This window comes from Ovis aries, chromosome 4 (genome assembly GCF_016772045.2).
Source record: "Ovis aries strain OAR_USU_Benz2616 breed Rambouillet chromosome 4, ARS-UI_Ramb_v3.0, whole genome shotgun sequence".
In the NCBI taxonomy this organism is placed as follows: Eukaryota; Metazoa; Chordata; class Mammalia; order Artiodactyla; family Bovidae; genus Ovis; species Ovis aries.
Genome location: NC_056057.1, coordinates 30,052,177 through 30,079,734, shown reverse-complemented (window position 1 = coordinate 30,079,734; position 27,558 = coordinate 30,052,177). Strand labels below are relative to the sequence as shown.

The 27,558-nt window shown below is 35.3% G+C and overlaps 1 protein-coding gene across 6 annotated transcripts in view; it reads right to left on the bottom strand.

Moving 5' to 3' along the window:
- The window catches only part of ITGB8 (integrin subunit beta 8), a 96,449-nt gene that overhangs the window by 6,539 nt on the left and 62,352 nt on the right, over positions 1–27,558 (bottom strand). For 2 of the 6 annotated variants that reach the window (XM_060414962.1, XM_060414965.1), the window contains 6 exons: positions 17,944–18,039; positions 13,904–13,993; positions 9,926–10,060; positions 6,757–7,162; positions 4,109–4,334; positions 2,717–2,871 (listed from right to left, as the gene is read on the bottom strand). In XM_060414962.1, coding sequence (XP_060270945.1) covers positions 2,717–2,871; positions 4,109–4,334; positions 6,757–7,162; positions 9,926–10,060; positions 13,904–13,993; positions 17,944–18,039 — 1,108 coding nt within the window. The remainder of the gene's footprint in view (positions 1–2,716; positions 2,872–4,108; positions 4,335–6,756; positions 7,163–9,925; positions 10,061–13,903; positions 13,994–17,943; positions 18,040–27,558) is intronic. The other 4 variants (XM_027968504.3, XM_027968503.3, XM_060414963.1 and 1 more) reach the window with 3 other exon arrangements.

The following is a 27,558-nucleotide window of genomic DNA, read 5'->3' as shown; positions in this document are numbered from 1 at the left end:
ATAAATATTTCCTTTGAAACTGTAGTGTAAGTTTTCATTATTATTACACGTAGCTTCTCCAGGAAATGGGAGTGTACAGTTTGGGACAATACCCAAATCTCTTTCCTCAATTTTTATTAATTTATTTTTTACTTGTCTGTTAACTAAATCTATCATATTCTGCTTCTAAAAATACCACTTTTTGTTTTTTCAAGAGCAGATAATTACTAGCTGGAAAAGGAAATGCTGTATTAAGAGGGGCATGCTAGGTCTCTGTTTTAGCACTAGACCTTTGGCAAGCTCTAGTTGGAAAGTCTACAGCCTCTGTGGCTGCCAGAGGTATTACCCTAATCTAAGAGGAACATGGTTGCATAATACACAAGTATTCCACAGAATTCATCAGCTGCCCCACACTCACAGAATTACCTCCCAGCCTAAAGTGCCATGTGTTTTTCTGCACATTCTCCAGACTTTGGGGACTTCATCTAACTGTCTGAAAGTCTCCTTGAGAAGGCCTTTCAGGAGGGGACCTGCCAAGACTTAGAAAAGCAGTCACCCAGTCATGAGTGATTTCTGTTTGAATTCCCTTGGATGACCAAGCATGCTCTTAAACAGCCAAGAATTTAGTAAAAAGGGCAAGGGCTCATCTCCAAGTGGGAAGACTTAGAGCCAGTTGTTTTTTTTTTTTTTTTTTTTTGTTACAATGTTAAGGTTCCTTGAAAGAAACACTAAAAGGAGACTGGAGGACCACTAACTGGAGTAGAAGCACCAAATCCAAGTGTGAGTCCTCCATGTTATAGTCTCATACATAGAGAGAATCCAAGATGCTCTATTAAAAGGTGTTACCTTTGGTAGTGCCCAGGTTCGTGACATGCACGCCTTTCATTTCCCTTGGCCGACTTAGAATAGTAATCAGCTAAGGGGGCACGTGGCTTGATCTCACTTTCTGGCTTCTTGCCTAGTAGGAGTTTAGCCAGGAAAAGCAAAATAACCCTTTAAGTGTGATCAAGTGGATAGATAATAGAGGTGGTTAACAAATGCCCTTTTTCTTCTCCTTGCACAAGAGTTGTGAAGGGGAGGGGAGCCCTCTAGCTATTAATACTAATACATTTTATAAATATTTCTAATGGTTTAGGATGGAAGACCTTTTCAGGAGTCAAATCTGTATGCATTTAAAAATTTTTAATTTTGGAGAACCAAAAATTTAGCTCCAGCCATGCCTCTTTTCTTAGTTTAGGTCAAGCAAGGGATTTTCCTAAGGAGCTTTAAGGGAATACATTTTGTTAGCCACACTTAGGTCAAAATAGGTTTATTTACTTAACATAATAAATTACATGTTGACAATCAGTGCTCTATTTATTAGAAAAGGCACTTGTTTTGGGGTGTGATTGTTACAGCCCCATCTGGCAGCACATGGGCTCTTTTCAAATCTAAATTTATTATGGGCTAAGGTTAGTATGGATATGAGGGGAGAGGAAACAAAACTCTGGAGAAAGTTTATTCTTTCTGTGCAATCTCTCTAAGACCTAGAATTATTCTTACAGGTTGGAAGAGAGACCAGAAATAACAGTAGCAGTAGGAATGTTCTCAGTGAATACATAATATCAGGCTTGATTTCAAATTCTTATATAGTTTAACATCTTAAACCTAAACAAAAGAAGGGCACTGGCATTTAGGTTCTAGTGAACTTTTGTCCAAAATGGTCTTTGAAGACAGAGTTCACATGCTTCTTTCATTCATATATCATCTTTTAATTTTTTTTAATGTTCCCTGGCTTAATTCACACAACTCTTTGAGGTTGATATTATTTCCATTTTATAGATGAGAAAACTGAGGCTCAGGGAAATTTTGTAAGATGGTTAATACTGTTTAGCTACTAGTAAGAGTATCAATAAACATGCTTAAGCTAAGGTCTTCAGACTAAAATTTCCATACCATTTCCATTGTGCCATCTTTATATTTATTCACCCTGGAAAAAAAGCTGTACTCTGCTTTGTTGTGTCTGACTTTCTGCAGCCGCATGGGCTGTAGCCTACCAGGCTCCTCTGTCCATGGAATTTTCCAGGAAAGAATACTGGAGCTGGTTGCCATTTCTTACTCCAGGGGATCTTCCCAACCCAGGGATGGAACCCATATCTCTTGCATCTCCTGCATTGGCAGGAAGATTCTTTACCACTTAGGGCCACCTGGGAAGCCCTCATTCGACTCTAGATTATATTTGCATCAGAATGAAAATTATTGCCTTTTGAAGGAAGGAATTGCCTTTTGAAGTTATGTACTTCTCAAAAGCAGATCATTACTATTTAGATTTATTTTTTTTTTTTTTTTGCATCACCTGAAACATGAAAGTAAATGTTAGTTTCACATGAGGAAGCTTATGACTGGAAGCAGGTTTGGGTTGTGAAGGATAACTATGGCTCCATAGACCTTATCTTTAAAGGTGAAATGGACTTAACATAGGAAACGCCTATTCTTGGCTCATGAGGTCTTTCAAGAAAATCTCTTTGGTGTAATTCCATGGAGTTGCATAGCATGTGAATTTAGCTGGGTAGCTGAGATGAGAGATCTAACAGTTTAGTCATACCATGGCAAATATCCTCAACCGGTTTTATAGAGTACCATTTCTGGGAGACTAAACATTGAAGCAGTTATTTCTGTTTTTAGGATTGAGCTTTTAGGGGGAACATGGTTCTCTACAGATACTCTTCAGGACTTTGATTATTAAACTTTTGTTTACCTGATGTTTGGTCCGCATCAGGACTTTGATTATTAAACTTTTGTTTACCTGATGTTTGGTCCGCATAATGCTGTTCCTTGAGAGCACATGAAGTTTTACACCGATCAAGTATAGCTTGAGACAGATTGTGAGGGTGAAGGCATTGCATACAATTCCTGTAAGGGGGAAACAGAAGTGAAAACATTTAATTCTTTGAAAGGTTGTAGCTTGTAGTATTTTCTGTAAACAATAAAATGACAAAATAGGGTAGTTTTTCAGGACAGCAGACTTGTTAAACTGGGAAAGAAACATGTGACATTTATTTGTAATCTTGGGTGAATTTAATACCAAGCAAAATTACATTCTAGCCACTTAAAATATTGTAATGTATAAAATCAACATAATGATATTTTTTGTATTGAAAATAAAATTTCTAGGAAATGAATAAGATAGTCTTACTATAAAATCAAAAGCAAAACCAGCTAGCACAGCTGTTTTAGAAGATGAATATTATGATACTACTAGAAAAATTTTGCAATGAATATACAGTTCAAATTTTGATTGAGTTGACTAGAAATACCTCCATCATTATCTCCCTGCTGAGTTATATAACCTCTTATGCATAATTGTGAAAACTGGAGTATATCTTTAAAAAAATGAATAAAACAAATTGTAAGCCGTAGTGATATTTTGAGTAGTTGTCTTTGAGCACTTAATTACTGGCACAACAACAATGCTGCCATTATTTAATGTAACCTTTTACTTATCCATCACTTCTTTCTAGAGTGCTTCATAGCTACTACTCTTTTATCTTTAAAAGAATAAAAATAAAACAATAATAATAGGTAACATTTATTCTATGATTACTGTGTGCCAAGTACAAAAGTTTAGGGCTTTTTTACATGAACATCTAATTTAATTATTTCACAGAATTATAGCACAGCATTATTACTATCTGCATTTTTGATATCATGAAACTAAGGTGCAGATAATTTAAACAATTTTGTCCTAGATCATAAAGCTAATTAATAGTAAGCTGGGAAGCAGCCAGCTCCTAAATCATAACATTGTACATCTTAAATTTACACAAGATTATACATCAATTACATCTCAAGAAAGCTGGGGGGACAGCCCCACTGAATCTTTATCAACACTGAATATTATTCTTTTTTTTTTTTTTAAAAACTGTTTCAAAAAGGCAGTGAATACCTAGATAAATTCTCATGCATGACCCAAGATTGGAGTCTAAGTCTTCTAATTCCTAAATTCCTCATTCGGTTCTTTTTTAGCATGATGATAATTTGTCTGGAGAAGATCCAGCAACTTTTTGGTTAAGGTAGGCAAAATAGCAAAGATTCAACATGGCTAAATGAAGTACTGCTTTACATAGGTTTGGAACCAGAAAACACATACCAGTTTTCACTGCAGCCTGTGTGACATGTGGGACAGTGTTCACAGAAACGGCCGATGCTCCTGGGATCAGTGCACTCGCACCTGCCACATACACATGTGCCTCTCCCACTACACACTTGGCCCTTTGGACTGACACAGAGCTGGGCAGATGCAGATGGGCACTGGCAGCGATCCCCTTCCCAGCCCCTGAAGCACTGGCATCTGCCCGCCTCACACTCTCCATGCCCTGCAACAAAGATACTCCGAGATCTAAGTTACCGAGACCACTGACTTTGTGAAGCATTTCCAAACATGAATTTCCCTTCCATCCCATGGAAACACACTGACAGTCAAGTGAATGGAAACAGCATCATTTTCTATTTGTCTGACATAGACAATCCCAGGACTTAGGAGTGACTATTTTTAAAGCTGTCCTATTGTAGATAATCTCCCCATGCTAATCTATTGTGCTGACAATTGTGAATTCTGCCCCGCTGCAGTGGCTGCCCAGCTACTTGAAGGTCACTGGATATTCAGTTCTAAAGTCAAAAGACACCGATACAAAGAAGTAACAGAGGCTGAAGTAATGTTGTCTGATTTGGAATTTGAAAGAAAGGAGTATTTTATGAATAGCTTCTATAATTTTCTCTCCTAGTCATTCAATATTGCTAAGGGCCTGGGATAACTTTGAATGTCCATTGGGCAAAGTCTTCTAAGAGCTTCAGTTCTGCTAGTGCCTTGATTAAAGGAGATCTCCAGGGAAGCTGAAGTAGTCCTTTCACATCTTCAGCACATTATGTAGCAGGTTAGTGGTGCATGTCTTAATAAGGTATGTTGTGAAATGTTATTAGGTGGTAAATGAGAGAAAGCAAGAGAGAAATCGGGGTGGTATGTTTGTGCATGTTGGAGTTGAGGAAGAACACTGATTATACTTAGTTAAGTGAGTTTTAGCCTGTAGAAAGTAGCCAAAATTTAATATGGTAATATGAACTAGAAATTTTCAAGAGAGGGTACATTTTCAGGGCTGTATAATGTTTTTCAAGTTTATCTAACCAAAGATGTTTCCTTCCTTCCTTTTTTCCTTGCTCTCTTCTCCCTCCCTCCTCCTCCCCTTCCTTTTCTCTGTTCCCTCAATTTCTGGCTTATGTCCTCTCTCCTTTTATTGTGGAGCACCTCACAGTGTAACTGTTCCATAGCCTCTACTGTTGGATCAGCTCAATTTGTTAACTGTAAAATTAATGATATCCAGGCCAAGCAAATGTCTGCCAGACTCGATTCTCTGTATATGGGCTGCATGCCTAATAATATCCCGCAGATCTGTGAACATGTCTTATTATTTTCAAAGGACCTTAGTGAAGAAAATACTTGTCAGCCTACAGTTTGTGGTTATAATTTATATACAAATAATTCAAAGCAGATTCTCAATTGCCTGTGGAACAGTAGTTATCATAGTCATGTAGAAGGACCAGTACATTGATTTTTAATATTTTACTGTTAACAGAGACTGGGGTTCTCAGTGTCTCAATATTCCAGACTTCATTGAGAGCTTGACAGCTGTAGGAAATGATGACCTCAGAATTCTTTCTCTTCCCTGTCCCAAGCAGTTTTAGCTCTAAAAAACTTAGACAATAATTGTGGGTTTATTCTAAAGTCATCTATAACCCTTTCTACCTAGATGCCAAGTACAGCTGAATAAATGTTTAGAATATAAAATATTATGTGTATAAGATAGAAAGGAAATTTTCCATCCCATATTTAGGGCACATTTTTAATTTATACAAGAATAAAAACTTATTTTGTATGTTTATTACTTTCCTAAAGCTTATTACAATGAAATATTTCATGTTATCAATAATTTAACATTTACTTACCAAAATGCAAACATTAAAAGGTACTTTAACAATAAATAGATTTAGTTCACTACCATAGAAAAATTAATTTAAAAAGTATTTTGCATCTATTTTCAAATGTTGCATATATTTTCTAGAATTTAACCTCTAGGTGGCAGTAAACTGAATTAGCCAAAACATACTTTTGATATTTTTTGTTTGAAATTATTTCATTTTAAATTTCGGTCTGTATGTGGCCTCTGGGACTAATCTTCATTTCTTATGAAACCTGTATTTTCTTGAAGAGTACTGTCCTTTGACAATTCTGTTGCTGGTGTTGTTCCAAAAATAAAGTAGACAGGTTTATATTACTATAGATTTATAATGCCATCTCTAATAACACATTAAGAATTTTACAGTGAATTGAAAGTATATTTTTATAGCTAACTATCCTCTGAACAAGATGAAGGGAGTGACCATTTATGAGGATAAATCAGAGTCTTCTAGAAGAATACCCAGATTATAGAAAATCTGTCAGACATTGTCAGTAATTCCCTTTTCTGGTATATGTCTTTACAAGGTCATGGCATACTTGTAAATAAGAATTAATTTTAGGTTTTAATTAAGTATTTCCTGTACGAAATAATTTAAACTATAAATACCAGAATCATGTGCAGTGTATTTGTGGCTATGTCCTAATTTCACAGACTTTGAAAGTTTAAATATCAAATTCAGATTCAGGGTTGGTAATTATAAAGATGTGATTTAAAGATACTTTAACATATATGCTAGCTTAATATACAACTATATAAATAACTGTATGTACATATTTATACTCACCAGCACACAGATTTCCATGATGATATGGACAAGAGAAGTCATCCTTTTCACAGTATTTTCCATACACTTTTCCAAACTTAATTTTGTGACATAAACATTTCCCACAAATGCAAACTCCTCTACCACTGCAAACAGGTTGATCCTTGTGTGACTTGCAACTTTCAGAAGGAAATGTATCCTCATCAATATGACATTTATTCTCATCACACTGGAAGCACTTGGCATCTAGAAAAGTTTCTTCTACACACTTTCTTTTAGGTCCTCTGCTGTCATCACACTGACAGCTGCAGTTTCTGTGTATATGAATTTTAGTGGTTTCATTGAAACCAATAGGTTTGATGATTGCATAGCTCTTTCCTCCTGTGACATCACATTTTTCCATTGTAACTGTTACATTGAAAAGAACCTAAATTTGTGGGTGAGAGGGAAGAAAATACATTTATATACTTTGATTGTTTTTGTTACTAATATTATATATGTTAATGATATTTTAAGTCAATACTATACCATCTATAAGAAATTAATATTTATAAATTACACATGCATTCTTTTTTCATATGTAGATATAACATTACCTTTTAATTTCATTTCCTTATTAAGGAACTGGAGAGTTAAAGGATACAATGACTGAGACTTGCCTATCATGCACCATTAAATGGACATGGATTCAAACCTATTTGAAAGGTATCTACTTCTAATCGTTCATTTATATCCTCAGATGATTTCTTAGCAAACTTGAGAGAGAAAAGACTATTTTCTAGTACAGTCCTTAACTTGTGGAGTTATGGCAAATATTTGGCACTAGAGATAGATCAAATAAACTAAAGTCAAGGGCTTCTGCTCTACTGGTTTAAAACCCTGAAATGAACAATTGTCAAATGAACAATTTTTATTTTGTTTTTGTTTTCCTAGAGCCCAAGTAAAGTTTTGGAGTTAAATTTTAGTTTATACATAATGTTAAGAGGAAAACATGGAGCTTTCCCTGATGTTACTCAAGGGAAAAAGATTTAGGACTCTCAACTTAAAAGTCCTAAGATCTCAGTACAAGGTCATACATTTTTCTCAGTGGAGATGTTAGTCTGCAATAATGATCTGGCCTGGAAGGAATTGGTTTCCCCCATGAAACTACATAATTGCTTTCTCTTGCCAAATTCTTCTCAGTTTTTTCTCCACAACACAATTGGCTTAGTGTGTGTATTTATATTTGTTAACTCATCTTATAATCTTCAGGTAATTTGGCAAACAAGATTTATAGTTTTCTTCCATGTTAGACTGAGATATATTACAATTTAAGAATAATTTGTGCTAAGCTTTTTGGTTGGGATGGAGATAGATTAGGTAAATAGATATGGATGGATATATATATATGTATATATATATGTATATATATATGTATATATATATGAAAATATAGAGATTTCCTTTCTTATGTATATAGATTATAGATATCCATCCCAACCAAAAAGCCTAACACAAATACATACACACACAAGCACAAACATACACACACAATAAGAAAGATCTAAATTTAGGTTTATATGTTATCTATATCCATGCAGAATTAGAATTAGTCTCATAATATTAAAATCAGTACAATTTATGTCAGACTTGAAATGTTTTTCTCTCTTTAAAATATTAAGGAGTAACAGATTGTAAGATAATGTGGTCACTGCCAAAATTAAGTAGAGCAAAACCTGGGATTTCTATAATTAAGAGGTCAAATGACTCTTCTTGACAGTCAAACTGTTTATACCACTTGGTTGAAAGTGACGGGAAAAAAAAGGATGTAGACAAAGAAAAAGAAATAAGCTAAACCATTCTGCCAAAATTGATTTTGAAAGAAAGAGCTTCTTCTAAGAAGCTGATCCTTTCTCAAAAAGTAATAACTGCATTATGTTTCTCTATATTCAGTGTAAAGAAAATATATTTTTTGTAAACTGGTATAAAATGTCTTTTGGACAAAATTCAAGGAGTGATTATAGAGAAGCCAACAGAACTTGAATTTGAAATAATTAATTTCAAATATACAGTTTGTTGGAGCAACTATACTGTCTGCAGATTCTAAACTTCCCAAGAGGGAAAAGTATATTCTAATCAGAAAGAAAGGAAGATTCTCCTTTATTCAATCTTATTAACAGAACAGTAGGATTTTTAATCTTTCAATAGCTCTTTCTGTATAGCATGATATTAAAATAATAACATCATAGAAGCTTAGAGATGGATGGAAGAGTGATTAGAAATATTCTAGTTCAAGTTATTTATTTAAAAATGAAGCAACTGATGCCTCACTGAGGTAAATGACTCACTGAAAATCACTTTGTTCTACAAGAATTTCTTTTTAAAGTATATTTCTGTGTGTTTACTCTCTCTTGTGCCAGTCCTGGGAGAATCCTTATCTCCCATGGTCCTATTTCCTCATGCTGCTATAATCTGAATCTCTTTTCCATATTTCATTCCTTTTTAGTTAAATGATGACACTTCTTTTTATTGTTGCTGTCCTTAACAAATTTCCCTACTTCCTAGATCATTGTATTGAGATAATATAAGTGTCCTGGGACAATCATAAAGTGAAAGATTCCGTCCATGGGATTTTCAAGGCAAGAGTACTGGAGTGGGTTGCCATTTCCTTCTCCAGGGAATCTTCCCAACCCAGGGATCGAACCCAGGTCTCTCACGTTGTAGACAGACGCTTTAGCGTCTGAGCCACCAGAGAAGTTTATAATTCTTAATCCTTATCAACAGCTCCATCACTCCCATTCTTCTGTATTGCTTTTACCCTCAGCTTTCACATTTACTCTGAAAATTTTCAGATTTGAAACAAAAAGGTATTATCATCATCATAAGAACAGACACTTCTTGTTCGAGGAGATGTGATTTCCTAACATATACTGGCTGTGTCATCAATAATAATAAAGTTATTATTATTAAGTAAGTATTTAATATGATGCATATTTATTTTAAAATAAGTACTAGAGAATTTGAGAGAACAGTCAATGGAGTTACAACTGGTAGGAACTTTAGGAATAGACAATGAAAGTTACTTTGAAGTGTAAATGAGATTCTTAAGGTCAGTAGTAAGCAAAGTTTTCATAATGGTTTGAGTTTTCTGTGAGAAAGCATGCCAAACAAGTTAATTTACTTTAAATCGGAAAAATGCACACCCACATACTTCATCATTGCTTGTCACATTTCCGCATCCGTCTGTGCCTGGCTTTCTGGTCCCATCTGGACAAATGGCAGTAATGTTAAAGTAGATGCCTTTTACCTGGTTTTCCACCTGAACTTTCACTTCTGAAATGAGTTTCTGCAGAGATGACATTTTTTAGTTGTATACTATAGCAGTTTCAAATGTAAGCAACTAAACAAAGTCAAGTTTATCATATCATTCTAGATTTAACTTTTTAACTAAATCAAAGAGTCTGTCTTTATAAAATCTTGATTAAAAACTATTTCCACATAATGACCTAGCTACATTTGAAATACATAAAAAATACTAAAGAATTAGATTATCTGTGTTTAAATTGCTCTATTTTTTTCACGTATTTCCATGACTGCATTTTGATCACTTCAGAGACATTTCTCACTCAGCCTGTGTTACAGAAATAATCATTTTAATCCAATAATATTTATATTTTGTGATAAAATTTGAAGAAAGCATTGAGAATACATACACAATATGATACATCATAGCATAAATCTTAACAGCTTAAAATCTGGAACACACTTCTGACATGTACTGCTATTAAAGAAACATTTCAGTTTCAGATACTTCAGACTATCATGGAAACTAAAATGTCTTATTGATACAGAATTGAAAGGTAAATTTTGTGGAGGCCATTTCTATACTGTAGGTATAAGAAATACCTGCCAGTTATGGCCCTGTAAATTCTCCAAGAATGGCCTAGAATTTTGGCCAAATCCCTGGAGCTTGCTTATTGTTTCAATTCTTAATACTGAAATAGGGCCTCTTACTGGGCAGAAAATCATTCACTCATTTATTCACTTATATATACACAGTCATTCAAAAAACATGTATATATTGCCAGTTATTCTGATTATGTGTATCAAGCACATCCTAATTTCTTCCCATCTCAGTTCCAAAAGTTACAGCTATATTAAATATATTCTGCAGATCTGTGTGAATTTCATCTGATAAAACTAAGAGTCTACCACATGCAAAAATCCTTATTTTTGTAAACAAAAGGAAAGGGAAAAGATGAAATATGTAAGAAAAGAGAGTGAGGAACATGGTATGAAGGAAAAAGATATCCCCATGGGTTCTAATTCTTTACTTGAGTAATTTTTCTTTTTCAACTGTATAGTCAACAAAGAGATTAATAACTGATCATGGAATTATGATAGTAAATCTTTAGAGTAAGATAACTTCCTCAAATTAGTAAATTCTATTTGAATTAGGTAAGACTATATCAGTCACATTTTTTATCAACCAGAGAATCCATACATTGTAATCACTTAATTAAACAGTTTTAGGAAAAAATAGAAACTTCTCCTGCTCAGTCATGTCTGACTCCTTATCACCTGATGGACTGTAGCCCAGCAGGCTCCTCTGTCCATGGGGATTCTCCAGGCAAGAATACTGGTGTGGGCTGCCATTTCCTTCTCCAGAGGATCTTCCCAGCCCAGGGATTGAACCTGTATCTCTTGTGTTACAGGTGGAGTCTTTACCACTGAGCCACTAATGGTGTTGATATGGTGATGATTTGACAAATCAGAAGGAAATACCAGAATACCATCAGTGTTCTTTTTGCCGTTTGAAATTCTGTTTCCCTTAAAACCTTAAGCTAGTTATATCAGTGTTTTTTCAAGCATGATATGAAGACAAATACCTAAAATTTTACCCAGTTTTGAGATTAAGAAATTGTTTCAGACAGTCTTTTTTTTTTCAATGAATTTATTTATTTTAGTTGGAGGCTAATTAATTTACAATATTGTGGTTGTTTTTGCCATACATTGGCATGAATCTGCCACGGGTATACATGTGTCCACCATCCCGAAACCTCTTCCCCCTCCCTCCCCAAGTTTCAGACAGTCTTAAGGTTGCCTTTTAATATCTAACAGGTGCAGAGAGAATTTACTTTTTGTGAAGTATAATTCCTGTTATTCAATATAATTTATTTTTTATTTCAGTTAAATTAAGATTAATTATATACTTTATTATAGTTTTAATATAGTTTTAATTTATATAGTTTTTATTTAGTTTTAATTTTTATATAGTTTTAATTTTGATGGCAATGTAAAGGATAAAAAATAAAATGCAATCACATTCACCATGTACTAAATTTGTATGTAATTTTACAAAAGTCTTAAAAATGAAATGCAAAGAATTACAAAGTAGAATAAAATATTAGTTTTTTTCTTCAATGAATTATGAATGTGGTTTCTTGTGGACTGTGAAGACGAAATGAATTTTCAGAAAAAACTTTAAAGTACAGACATATAAAATTATAACAGAATCCCAGCTTAACGATATTGGTTAGTGAGAGTTTTTGTTGATTTTGTTAGTATTTTCAAAATTGTTTAAGGTTAATCAGAACTACAATTAGATAATGCATCACATACCTAACCTAACAAAGACATAAAAATAAAGCTATTGTTTCCTTTCCCACGGGTGTAATTTGATATGTAGGAAATTTTATCAACTTCTATTTTTTCTAAGGGGTAATTTGTGGGTTCATATTATGAAAAATAGGGTGACTTCTAATACTGTAAGATCCTTTCTTATTTTGATTATCCTTGGGAACAAATTACTGATGGAAATGAGTTATACACAGGTTTGATTTTCCTTGATAAGATGTCCCTCTAGTCCTATTAGTGCTCTCTTTTTGGTAACAGTGAGAAAGAAATTGTCATTAAAGATGCTTTTCCTATTTCATCCAACATAGTCTTAAGACATAGAATACTTCCTTGGCAAAACAAAGAAACAAAAGACCTTGCAAGATTTGTTTTCCTTTTAAGGAAAGAAAGTTTAAACAAGTCCTTCACTTTCTATCCTGTATCCCCTTCTATCTTTTTCTTTTGTACCTGAGTTGAAAGCAGATGTTCCATGAAGAAAATGAGAAGCCTGAGATTTCTAACAATATTTGGGCTACTGTTAATACCATTCAACTCTACTGTGTCAGGAAGTCAATAAGAGCATTTGAAGAAGTGAGAGTTTGTCAATGGCACGTAAATTCAAGATAGAACCAAGCATATCTTTGAACACTATGTAAAAAAAAGAAAAAAGAAAACAGACTGTATAATACAGAAGGAAGCACCTGAAAGCTAGAATTTAGGAAAACCTAGGTTCTGGTTCTGCTTCTTTTGCTTGTTAGCTGTTTGACCTTTGGTTAATTTGCTTAGCTTCTTTGAAATTCTACAAATACACAAAGGGAGTACTAATACCTGCCTTATAGGTCAGTTGAATGGATTGAATGAGGTCATGTATGGAAAATAACTAGTTCGTAGTGGTAGTACAATGACAGTTATTGTTTCTACAGTGTCCTAAAAGAGATTATTCTATCCAGGAATGACCTAGGTTGAGAGAGCAGATATTTCTTTAACTTTGTACTTAGCACCTACTCTTCACAACCTGGGAACAGCGTACAACTGTCATCTCAATAAAATAGTATATCTCTTAAAGTAATTAAGAGAATTACTTAAGGTAATTCTTTGAATCAAACAACTGAACAACCTAGTGATGATCTAGGAGACCCCAACAAAATTCTCCCAGCAGTCTCCATATCTTAGTACATTTTTTTCTGGAAAGTTGCTGTTTAAGTAACACAGTGGATTCATTATCTTTATGGCACTGGAAATTATGATATTTCTTGGTAATAAAGTATATTCTATGGCTGTGACTTGGTGACTCTCTGAACATTTAATAAGGAAGGAAATTTAGTGGTCTCTAGCTCAACCTGAATTTAGTAAACTGTGTCAAAGGACATAGTCAAACACAGAAAGCTGAAATGACTTTACTAAGGTTCTGTAACTAGTTAGTGGTAGAGCCAGGGCTACATCAGGTTCCTAATTCCTAATCTGATGTTTTTCCATCACTCCTCTCAAGATGATAAAGCATTAGTTTGTACCTTGCTATAGAAATTGGGGTTAAAAGTTTATTTGAAAAAAAATGTGTACAATGTATACATACCTGATAGGCTTCTACAACCAGATTATTGAGGTTTGCAGCCTTTGATTCTATTTCACCAGCAATAGTGCCAGGCAAGAGGGGTAGAAGGTCCTAGAAAGCATACCAATAGCATTCAGTAAATTACAACTATGTACAGTGGCATCTTACTATGTACAGATGGCATCACCGACTCAACGGACGTGAGTCTGAGTGAACTCTGGGAGTTGGTGATGGACAGGGAGGCCTGGCGTGCTGTGATTCATGGGGTCACAAAGAGTCGGACATGACTGAGTGACTGAACTGAATTGAACTGAACAGTGGCTTAGCAATCAAGAAGTATTTAAAAATCTTATAGGTATCAATGGACGATGAGTCATTACATGAATAAAAAAGTTAAAACACAAGAAAAAATATAAGCAACTAACTAAAGCAGCTAAAACATATATACCTAAAATGATATGTATTTGTATGTGCATGCGTGTGTGTGAGTACCCAAGTTACATGCTGACTTAAACTTTAAAGTATAGACCACAGAACCTAGTCCCAAAAGATTTTAAAATGAAAATGGTTCTTAGGGCAAATGAATTTGATAAACTCTTCATATGGTTTCTTCCACATAGAGACTCAAAATGTATACCCCTGCAGTTCAGAAATAATTTAGCATTATTACAATAACTGCCGCATTCTCTAACATTTACTTAATTACAAAACTGTTTTCTCATGTAACATAAATATTTTGCAGAACTGCTTTTTCATGGAGCGGTCTTTAGGACATGTTTGTCCAGACAGGAGAAAAAAAAAATCAAAGTCACAAATGGAAGTTTCATCGAACAGGTGTTCTGATGGTCCATAAAAAATGGACTCTAGGTATTCCTAGTGAGAAAATGAGAATTAGTAAAGGCTTAAAGGTTTACCGAAGTTGTAGATTAACTAAGAATAGAGAAGTAACTAGTTTTACTAGAGTGAATGGTGCATATTTATATGGAATCAGATTATGAAAAGTCTTGAAATGCATTTATATATTCATTTTATCATTCACAAGTATCACTGAGTTCTTGCTGTATGCCAGCTACTACTTGAACAAGAAGCTACTACAAATAATTTAGTACCTCAGGTAAAAGGGAAATATATTTGTCAGACATTTAAAAAATTCATTTATATAACTTTCATTAAGTAACATCATATGCCACTTTGGAAACGCTAAATTATTAGGCCACATAGTTTCTACCCTTAAGGATCTCATAGGAATGTAAATGACAGTTTCAAAACACGATGTTCCCATGAAGCAATAGTCATATATGCTTACTCCTTGGAAGGAAAGTTATGACCAACCTAGATAGCATATTCAAAAGCAGAGATATTACTTTGCCGACTAAGGTCCATCTAGTCAAGGCTATCGTTTTCCAGTAGTCATGTATGGATGTGAGAGTTGGACTGTGAAGAAGGCTGAGCGCCAAAGAATTGATGCTTTTGAACTGTGGTGTTGGAGAAGACTCTTGAGAGTCCCTTGGACTGCAACCAGTCCATTCTGAAGGAGATCAGCCCTGGGATTTCTTTGGAAGGAATGATGCTAAAGCTGAAACTCCAGTACTTTGGACACCTCATGAGAAGAGTTGATTCATTGGTAAAGACTCTGGTGCTGGGAGGGATTAGGGGCAGGAGGAGAAGGGGACGACCGAGGATGAGATGGCTGGATGGCATCACTGACTCGATGGACGTGAGTCTGAGTGAACTACGGGAGTTGGTGATGGACAGGGAGGCCTGGCGTGCTGCGATTCATGGGGTCGCAAAGAGTCGGACACGACTGAGCGACTGAACTGAACTGAACTGAATGCAAGGGATACTGAGCAGGCATTTGAGGCATGGGGAAATCTGTCAGGGACTGTTTCCTGGAGGAGGTGATTCATGAGTTGTGTCTTCAAGGATAAGGAAGGGTTAATCAACTAATAATGGAGAATCGCTTCCAGGGATGGGAGATAAATAGCAAGAACAGAGTTACAAAGGAAAGAAAGAGCCTGGTGAGTGTGTTCCCAGGAGAATTAGAAGCATGACTGGAGGGACAAGTTTAAGGCAGACAGCTTTGGGGGATGAGGTCAGCGAGGCAAGCAGGGACCCACTAGCCTCATGTGCCATAATAATCAGAGGAAACCACTGGAGCACTTTACTCAAAGTGTGATTCAAATAGCTCATCCTGCAGCCAGGTGAAAGGTGGATTTGGGAGATGGGTTAGGAAGCTGTTACAACTCAGACAAAGGTGATTAATAAAAATGTCTGTGAGCAACCAAACTGGGTGACTGCATGGCATACACAGGACTCAGCAGAGCTTGTTACGCTTTTAGAACCTGTTGATTTTTACTTTGCATGCAATTCAATTAATAATAAACCTGGTTTTATGGTTTAACAGTCAGTGGAAATTTTCTTAAAGGAGTAGGAAGAAACTACTAGAGCCAATATCACCATCAAGAAGTAATAAATAGCAGAGAAAAAGGAGCAAAAGAATAAAAAGCTGCTCAGTGAGTTGAAATTCAATTTGAAATTTGAGCTTAGAGGTTAAGAACACAGGACTTAGGCTGTTAGGAAAGTATATAACCTCCCTAAATGCATTTGTTTCCTTCATCTTTAAAGTGGGCATATTAGTAATATTATCCTTCTTGTTATGAGTTTAAAGAGTATCAAATGAATTAATGTTAATAAACTCAGTGCTTGACAACAGTAAGTACTCAAAAAGTGGAAGCTGTTACTATTGTTAATAAAGTGATTTGGGCATTTAATTTGAGTCTGAGCTCTACTTCTGTGGATATAACAGCTGTTTCCTTAAAATGAATTCCATGGTATGTAAACTTTGGAAAAGAGGGAATTACATCTTCACTGTAGGGAAGAAATGATACAATTGCTAAGGGATTAAATGATATAATTAAAGTAGCACTTTCAGATGATAAATGTAGTAGTCAGATATTAGGGAAACTGGTGACAGGAACACCAGCTTTAAGGCAGATGCAAATGAATTCAAGTAGCTGTTGAAACCAAAAGAAAAAATAGTTTCTCTGAAATATTAAAAAAAAAAAAAAAGGAGTAAAGGACATTGTGGGTACAAGGTAAAAGCAAAGACAACAAGGGAGATGAAGATCCAGTGAGCAGACATGTATAATGAAAATTAGGGTGTCACACCATTGTAGAAATGAAGAAAAGAGAGTTTCCGGAAAAAAAAATCTAAAAGACTGTGCAAAGAAAGCTATAGCAGGATCACAGAAGTTCTATATCGAGGGTGACAGGAGGAATCCCGTGGGGTGCTGCCAGAGTGACGCAGGTGTCAAATGTCTGTTCTGCTTGTAGGACTTGCCTTGCTGAAAAGATTCCGGACAAAACCAAAAGTATTCTTATGTAGGAAGGCTTTGACTGAGTCAGCCACTTCCATGGCTCCTCTTATTCCTTTATTAGATGACCTAGAGAAAATCTAGGTATGTTGGTGCTAGATTTGTTGAAAAATACTGATGCTCCCCAATCTAATCTATTATAAAGATATGCCCAAGGACTAGAATAAGCAGAAATGTGGGCATGGTATAGTTGGGGTGTGAACTATGTTTTACCTGATAAAAGTCTTCTCCAATATTGCCACAGTCAGTACCAAGTCTGTCTACAATGCGGGAGACCCAGGTTCGATCCCTGGGTCAGCAAGATCCTCTGGAGAAGGCAATGGCACCCCACTCCAGTACTCTTGCCTGGAAAATCCCATGGACAGAGGAGCCCGGTAGGCTACAGTCCATGGGGTCGCAAAGAGTCGGACATGACTGAGCGACTTCACTTCACTTCACTTCAGTACCAAGTACTATCAGTGCTCTCACTTGATTCTAATTTTAGGTTTGCAAACATAGAATTTGCATTTATTTATACTTAAATGTTAACTTAGGACACTGTGTAGTATACATTAGTTAATTTAGTATTAAAAATAGATGGTACAAAGTATAAGAACCCCAGAATCCTTACCTGGGGTTCTGAGAAGTATTCTAATTTTAACTATAGATACAAACATTTTAATTTTTACATTTTGGGAGTTAACATACCTTATACCAATGAAACTGTTTTCCTTGAACTGCAAAGATGACATTAATATTATTGTCTATTAACTTTTCTGAAAGTTGGCCTAGTGAGGGATGTTCCTGTAATGAGAAATGAGAAAATGAGATAAAGAAGGGAGTGAAATTTAGTGCATCAGTTCCATACACTTCCAAACATCTGTTATAAGTAGAACTGTATGATTAACATAAAAATGTATTGGGTTGGGAAGGATTATTGTTTTACTAGAGGCATTTAAATTACTAAAAAAAATAAGGTTAACATCAAAGTATTAAGGATATTTTAAAGACAAAAGTGCCATAAAAATATCAGAAGCTCAGAAAAATGAAGAGGGTTGCATTCAACATAGTACAAAGTCTTTAGCACCTTTTAGGTTAACACTGGACTCCAAGTGACATAATTAAAAGATTATGTAATATTCAGAAACAGAGACATATTAGTGACAATCACATTCTGAGGTGAAATTCAGTAACAAGTGTTGAAATGCGAATATATTAATGTATATATGCATATATATTTGATGGGCTTTCCAGGTGGCGCTAGTGGTAAGAACCTGCCTGCCAATGCAGGAGACACAAGAGACCCAGGTTCAGTCTCTGGGTTGGAAAGATCCCCTGGAGGAGGGCCCAGCAACCCACTCCAGTATTCTTGCCTGGAGAATTCCAGGGACAGAGGAGCCTGGCAGGCTACAGTCCATAAGGTTGCAAAGAGTCGGACACAATTGAAGCATCTTAGCATGCATGCATGCAATATATATTTGCTATGTAACATGGTGTAGTACAAAGTCTATTTAAAAGAAGAAAATCCTGTATTCAAATCCTGGGTTGTCAGTTTATGATAAAAATGTATCTAGCTGTACTGGGAATATTTTCTAATGGCAACAACTGCTTTTCAAATATTTTTGCTTTGACAAAAAATAATCAGAGTTTGCCAAGCATTCCCTCTTCTTAATTTTTAAAACCATTCATATTTTATGGAAAAATTAATCCACATGTTTTTGACCAGCTTATACTTAACACACATAAAACCAATATTTAAAAAACTGTCCAAAATATAAGCAGTTTTTGGAGCCTTCTTAATCGCTTTCTCCTTCTCAAAAACAGGAAGTAACACTGACTGAAAATATACAAAATTTAAATCCAGAAAATTATTTTTTCTCAGAAGATCATTAAGAAGGTCAGCGTATTTTTAAGCTTAAAAGAACACATTTTTTAACCCTAGAAAGAACTGTTTTAAAAGTAAATTCTAAGTACCTTGAGGCCAATTTGTTAAAGTTACAAATGCTTAACAGATGTTTAAATAAACCATTGTTAACAGGAGAGTTGAGGATTAATGGCCATTGTTGAACCTTTTCCCCTTTCCCCCATGAAGCACAGTTATCTTTTAAGTATTAAGTATTTTACCTTTTATGTCTTGTATTTCACTAGCAGGAATACTCCCTCTCAGCCAGTTGTCCTGGTTTGGTGACGTCGCTACTCCTCAGCCTTAACTCCCCCTCTATCTAACCTATTACATATTGTTTCTCTAAACATTGAAAATAATTAATAGAGATAAAAATTTCATGGCCAAAAGGGAGAAGAGAAAGCAATGTGCCAAAGCAACGCCTAAGTAGTTAAGGGCAAAAGGATTCCTTTCACATTTTTCTTCTTCACCAACACCTTCACTGTGATTTGTGAGAAATAACTTAAAAATGTCAGAAGGAAAGAGGAGGTAAGAAAGACTAAATGAAAACAGTTTTGGTTAAAGAAATAACTGTGTAGAGATGTATGAATTTTAATAATGTACTTATGTAGTGATAAAAAAAATAAGCATTTAAGATTCTCCATAAAAGAGATTCATTATAAAAAGTTATACGATAATATAGAATTTGAAGTATTGCATATCATACTACAATATGGAAAAATGTCTTGGTTAAGTGAAAGCACTCAATTATCTGGATTATTTTTCCATTATTTTTCATAAATCAATTTTTAGATGACAGAGCATGAAAACAATCTGATAGCACAGATTTATTTAAAGATGAAGACTTATGTGTTGTCAGTTGCCATCTCTCCCATTGGCCTGTTTTTCTATCTCTATGGCTGCACAGTAATAATCTCATAGGCCTGTGTTTCTCATCAGTGGCACTATTTATATTTTGTGTTGTGGTGTGGGACTGTCCTGTGTGTTGTAAGATACTCAGCGATGTCCCTAGCCTCTACCTATAAGATGCCAGTATGTCCCTCCTCCTCTAGTTGTAACAACCAAAATATCTCTGGACATTGCAATATCTTCATGGAGGCAGGATACAAAATTGTTCTGGCTGAGAGCCATACCAGGAGCAGGGGCCCTGGAAACAGACCACTTGGGGCTTCAACTCTTGGTTCTGCAATTATTAGCTCCATGACACTGGGAATCTGTCTTTACCTCTCTGTGATATAGATTTTATATATGTAAAATAGGTATAAGTACTAGTATCTAGTATCTACTTCTCAGAGTTACGGTGGGGATTAAATGGGTTAACACATGTTTAATTTACCATCTTCTAATTATTAAGCCCAAATTAATGATTAGTAGGGGCTCATGAGTTTGGGTAGACTCTGGGAGCTGGTGATGGACAGGGAGGCCTGGCATGTTGTGGTTCATGAGGTCGCAAAGAGTCAGACATGACTGAGCGACTGAGCTGAACTGCACTGAGGGGCTCATGTCCTGATGTCACATTGCTTGTCATTTACCTAGACACTGCTATGTTGGGCTGTGTGACCACAGACACGTTCCTGATTCTTTTAGTGCTTCCATCTTCTCACTTATAAAATGGAGGTAATAGCAATATCTATACTTCACTGGGATATTGGATGGTGCTCCCTAAGTGTAAAGGAGCAAATACCGTAGCTGCTTAATAAAAGACAGCTTTCAGTAAAAGACATTTGGAGAGCATTACTAAAGGCTAGATGCTGGGCTGTTGGATATGCTTTGACTTGCCTCATGCATTTACCATTTCCACCTGGCTCCTGAAGTGTTTGAATTTGTGGCTCCTGTCAACATGGTGTCTGTTGCATTCTTGATATCCTTAGTTAGTGAATGAGGGGCATGGACTAATCATTTTTTGTAAGCTGTTTAATGAGAATGGTAATAACAAATTTTCTGCTTAAACATGATTTAACCAAACATAATTTATTTAGAACATTCTATTTCATAAATATTTTCATCAGTTTTTGTTTTTGTTGAGTTACTTTGGAAAATCATTTTTTTTTTTTTTTTTTCATTTTTAGGGGCATTAGAAGCAGTGTGAGTCTACTTTGAGCCTAGCCCAGGTGATTCTATGTGCAACTTTGCTTTCACTTCTTAGGAAAAAAAAACCAAAAACACCTAAATACTGTTTGCAGAAATAATTTCCTGGCTAGTTTTCTGCAAGCATGAGAAGCATTCAAATTAGGTCTAATCTAAAGTTATTATTGAAGTCCTTATTGTTCACATGGCATTTACAGTTCTAAACAGATCGTAGAGTAGCAAGCTAAAATCAGGCATTTCATTAATTTAAAAATCTGTAATATATATATATATATATATATACACACATATACATGTACATATTATTTTAATTGAAGTGTAGTTGCTTCACAATATTATATTAGTTTCAGGTGTATAACATAGTGATTCACTGTTTCTATAGATTATAAGCAATTAGCTATAATAGCCTAGCCTACAAAATATTAGCTATATTCCCTGTGTTGTATGTTACATCTTTGTATCTTATTTTATACCTAATAATCTTACCTCTTAATCCTTTTATCTTATCTTGCCCCTCCCTCATCCCTCTCCCTGTTAGTAACTACCAGTTTGTATCTGTGAGTCTGTTTCTGATTTGTTATAGTCATTCATTTGTACTTGTTTCAGATTCAACATATACGTGAATATGTTCAGTATTTGTCTTTCTCTATCTGACTCATTTTACTCAACAAAACACCCTCTAGTTCCATCCATGTTATTGCAGATGGCAGTAGTTCATTCAAGAGTTGAGTAACACTCCATTGCTATATATATATATATATACTACAAACTTCATTTATCTCTTGATGGACAGCTTGCTTTCCTATCTTGCCTTTTGTACACAGTGCTCCTATGAACATTGAGGTACATAGGTCTTTTTTGATTTTCATTTTCTTCAGATATATGTGCCTAGGAGTGGAATTGTTGGATCATATCTTAGTTCTATTTTTAATTTTTTGAGTAATCTCAGTACTGTTTCCATAGTGGCTGTACCAGTTTAAATTCCCACCAACAATGCACTATGATTCCCTTTTCTTTACATTACTCTTCTATATTTGTTATTTGTGGTCTTTTTGATGATAGCCATTCTGACAGGTATGAGATGATATCTCACTGTGATTTTAATTTGCACTTCCCTAATGATTAGTGATGTTGAACATCTTTTCAGATGTTGGCCATCTGTATTTCTTCTTTGGAAGAATGCCTATTGAGGTCTTTTGCCCATTTTTAAAATACATGTGTTTGTTTTTCAATATTGAGTTGTATTAACTGTTACTATATTTTGGATATTCACCCCTTATTAGACATATCATTTGCAAACATCTCACATTTAATAGGATGCATTTTCATTTTGTTGATGGTTTCTTTTGCTGTGTAAAAGCTTTTCAGTTTGATTAGGTTCCATTTGTTTATATTGCTTTTGTTTCCCTTGCCTGAGGAGACAGGTCTGAAAAATAGTACTAAGATCTTTGTCAAAGACCATACTGCCTATGTTTCCTTTTAAGAGTTTTGTGGTTTCTGGTCTTACATTTAGGTCTTTAATCCATTTGAGTTTATTTTTGAATATGATGTGAAAAAAAGAATGTTCTAGTTTTATGCTTTTGAATGTAGCTGTCAGTTTTCCCAGCACCATTTGTTGAAGAGTCTGTCTTTTCTGCAGTGTATATTCTTGCCTCATTTGTCATAGATTAATTGACAGTATGTGCATGGGTTTATTTTTGGGCTATCTATGTATCTGATCTATATGTCTGTTTTTGTGTCAGTACGTACTGTTTTGATTGCTATAGCTTTGTAGCATACTTCCAGCTTTGTTTTTTTTCTCTCAATATTTCTTTGGCAAGTTGGGGTCTTCTGTGATTGTATATAAATTTTAGAATAATTTGTTTTAGTTATGTGAAAAATGCCATTGGTAATGAGAATTTGCATTACATCTTTGGGTAGATGGCTTTGGGTAGTATGGCCATTTTAACAATACTAATTCTTCCAGCTCAAGAGCATGGGATATCTTTCCATTTCTTTTTATCATTTTCAGTTTGCTTCATCATGTTTTATAGTTTTCGGAGCATAGGTCTTTCACCTTCTTGATTAAGTTTATTCCTAGGTATTTTTATTCCTTTTGATGCAAATTTAAATGAAGTTGTTTTCTTGCTTTCTGTCCCTGAGAAAATATATACTAATATATTATTAGTGTATAGAAAAATAACAGATTTTGTATATTAATCTTGTATCCTGAAATTTTACTGAATTAATTCATTAGTTTTAATAGTTTTTTGATGGAGACTTTATGGTTCTCTATATATAGTATCATGTTATCTGCATATAGTGATATAATCATTTATGTTGAACAGATATATTGACCTGTTTTTTTGTTTGTTTGTTTTTGGTATTGTTTTTGTCTGATTTTGGTTTCAGGGTAAAAGTGGCCCCATAGAATCAGTTTGGAAGTGTTTGAAAGTGAAATAAATGAAAGTGAAAGTTGCTCAGGAAGTCGTATTTTCTTTTCAATTCTTGGAAATAGTTTAAGAAAGACAGATATTAACTCTTCTTTGTATGTTTGGTGGCATTCTCCTGAAGCTCTTTGGTCCTGGACTTTTGTTTGGGAGGTTTTGATTATTGATTCAGTATCAATACTAGTTAGTGATCTGTTCAAATTATCTATTTCTTCCTAATTCAGTCTTGGAATATTGTATGTTTGTAGGAAATTACCTATTTCTTCTAGTTTGTCCAATTTGTTGGTATTAATAGTTCTTAATATTCTCTTATGATCATTTGTATTTCTGTGATTACAGCATAACTTCTCTTTCATGTCTTATTTTGTGTATTTGGGTACTCTTTTTTTCTTAATTATCTTGGTCAACAGCTTATTAATTTTATCTTTTAAAAAAACAGCTTTTGGTTTTGTTGATCTTTTTTATTGTAGTTTAAGAAATTAAATAAACTTCAGTTTATTTATTTCTGCTTTAATCTTTATTAAACCCTTCCTTTTGCTGCCTTGGGACTTTGTGTTTGTTTTCCTTTAGATGGTAAGTCAGGCTGTTTCTTTAAATTTTTCCTAATTTCTTGATATAGGCCTGTACTAGAAACCTCCCTCTTAGAACTGCTTTTGGTATATCCCATAGATTTTAGAGTATTGTGTTTCCATTTTTATTTGTCTCAATTTATTTTCTGATTTCCTCATCAATTTCTTCTTTGACCACTGATTTCTTACTAGCATATTGTGTAGTCTCCATGTCTTTGTTCTTTTCCCACTTTTCTGTCTATAGGTGATTTCTAGGTTCATGCCATTGTGGTCAGAAAAGATGTTTGATATAATTTGTATCTTCTTAAATTTGTCGAGACAATTGGCATGTGGTCTCTGGAGAATGTTTCATGTATACGTGAGAAGATTGTGCATTCTGCTATTTTTGGATGGAATGTCCTGTAGATATCTATTAAGTGCAACTGGTGTAATGATTCATTTAAGGCCACTGTTTCCTTATTGATTTTCTGTCTGGATGATCTCCTCAGTGATGTCATTGGGATGTTAAAGTGTCCTCCTATTATTGTATTACCATCCGTTTCTTTCTTTATTTCTGTGTGTGTGTATTCCTATACTGGGCATATATATGTTAATAAGTGTAATCTCCTCTTGTATGGATCCCTTTATCATTATATAATATTTAATGCCCTTATTTGTCTTATGTTACAGACTTTCTTTTAAAGTCTACTTTGTCTGATGCAGGTCTGCTGCCTCAGCTTTCCTTTGTTTCCATTTGTATAGAGTATCTTTTTTCAAACCCTTACTTCCAGTCTGTGTATCTGTAGCTCTCAAGTGAGTGTCCTATAGCAGCATATAGATGGGTTTTTTTTTTAATCCAATGAGCCACCTTATGCCCTTTGATTGGAGCATTTCACCCACTGATATTAAAAATGATTATTGGTAGGATGGGAGCTGACTGTGGCTCAGATCATGAACTCCTTATTGCCAAATTCAGACTTAAATTGAAGAAAGTAGGGAAAACCGCTAGAGCATTTAGGTATGACCTAAATCAAATCCCTATGATTATACAATGGAAGTGAGAAATAGATTTAAGGGCCTAGATCTGATAGATAGAGTGCCTGATGAACTATGGAATGAGGTTCGTGACATTGTACAGGAGACAGGGATCAAGACCATCCCCATGGAAAAGGAATGCAAAAAAGCAAAATGGCTGTCTGTGAAAGGCTTACAAATAGCTGTGAAAAGAAGAGAAGTGAAAAGCAAAGGAGAAAAGGAAAGATATAAGCATCTGAATGCAGAGTTCCAAAGAATAGCAAGAAGAGATAAGAAAGCCTTCTTCAGCGATCAACGCAAATAAATAGAGGAAAACAATAGAATGGGAAACTAGAGATCTCTTCAAGAAAATTAGAGATACCAAGGGAACATTTCATGCAAAGACGGATTGATAAAGGACAGAAATGGTATGGACCTAACAGAAGCAGAAGATATTAAGAAGAGGTGGTTAAGAATACACAGAAGAACTGTACAAAAAAGATCTTTATGACCCGGATAATCATGATGGTGTGATCACTCATCTAGAGCCAGACATCCTGGAATGTGAAGTCAAGTGGGCCTTAGAAAGCATCACTATGAACAAAGCTAGTGGAGGTGATGGCATTCCAGTGGAGCTATTTCAATCCTGAAAGATGATGCTGTGAAAGTGCTGCACTCAATATGCCAGCAAATTTGGAAAACTCAGCAGTGGCCACAGGACTGGAAAAGGTCAGTTTTCATTCCAATGCCAAAGAAAGGAAATGCCAAAGAATGCTCAAACTACTGCACAATTGCACTCATCTCACACGCTAGTAAAGTAATGCTCAAAATTCTCCAAGCCAGGCTTCAACAATATGTGAACCATGAACTTCCAGATGTTCAAGCTGGTTTTAGAAAAGGCAGAGGAACCAGAGATCAAATTGCCAACATCCACTGGATCATGGAAAAGCAAGAGAGTTCCAGAAAAACATCTACTTCTGCTTTATTGACTATGCCAAAGCCTTTGACTGTGTGGATCACAATAAACTGTGGAAGATTCTTCAAGAGATGGGAATACCAGAGCACCTGACCTGCCTCTTGAGAAATCTGTATGCAGATCAGGAAGCAACAGTTAGAACTGGACATGGAACAACAGACTGGTTTCAAATAGGAAAAGGAGTACATCAAGGCTGTATATTGTCCCCTGCTTATTTAACTTCTATGCAGAGAACATCATGAGAAACAGAAACACAAGCTGGAATCAAGATTGCTGGGAGAAATATCAGTAACCTCAGATATGCAGATGACACTACCCTTATGGCAGAAAGTGAAGAGGAACTAAAGAGCCTCTCAATGAAAGTGAAAGAGGAGAGTGAAAAAGTTGGCTTAAAGCTCAACATTCAGAAAACAAAGATCATGGCATCTGGTCCCATCACTTCATGGGAAATAGATGGGGAAACAGTGGAAACAGTGTCAGACCTTATTTTTTGGGCTCCAAAATCAGTGCAGATGGTGACTGCAGCCATGAAATAAAAGACACTTACTCCTTGGAAGAAAAGTTATGACCAACCTAGATAGCATATTCAAAAGCAGAGACACTACTTTGCCAACAAAGGTCTGTCTAGTCAAGGCTATGGTTTTTCCGGTAGTCATGTATGGATGTGAGAGTTCGACTGTGAAGGCTGAGCGCCGAAGAATTGATGCTTTTGAACTGTGGTGTTGGAGAAGACTCTTGAGAGTCCCTTGGACTGCAAGGAGATCCAAACTGTCCATTCTGAAGGAGATCAGCCCTTGGATTCCTTTGGAAGGAATGATGCTAAAGCTGAAACTCCAGTACTTTGGCCACCTCATGCGAAGAGTAGACTCATTGGAAAAGACTCCGATGCTGGGAGGGATTAGGGGCAGGAGGAGAAGGGGACGACCGAGGATGAGATGGCTGGATGGCATCACTGACTCGATGGATGTGATCCTGAGTGAACTCTGGGAGTTGGTGATGTACAGGGAGGCCTGGCGAGCTGCAATTCATGGGGTCACAAAGAGTTGGACAGGACTGAGCAATTAAACTGAAGTGAACTGAACTATGTGCTTATTGCCATTTTGTTACTTTTTTCTGGTTGTTTCTCTGTTTTGTCTTATTTTAGTCTGTTCCTTTGTAGTTTGATGATTTGCTTTAGATAGTATGCTTGTGTTCATCTCTTTTTAGTTTGGTAGTAGACTTTAGTTCATATCTTTTCATTTTAGCTTTTGTATACCTATTATAGGTTTTTGATTTGTGGTTACCATGGAGTTCATGTATGCTGATGTATAACTATGTCTGCTGTTTTAAGCTGATAGTCATTTAAGTTTAAACATATTGTAGAAG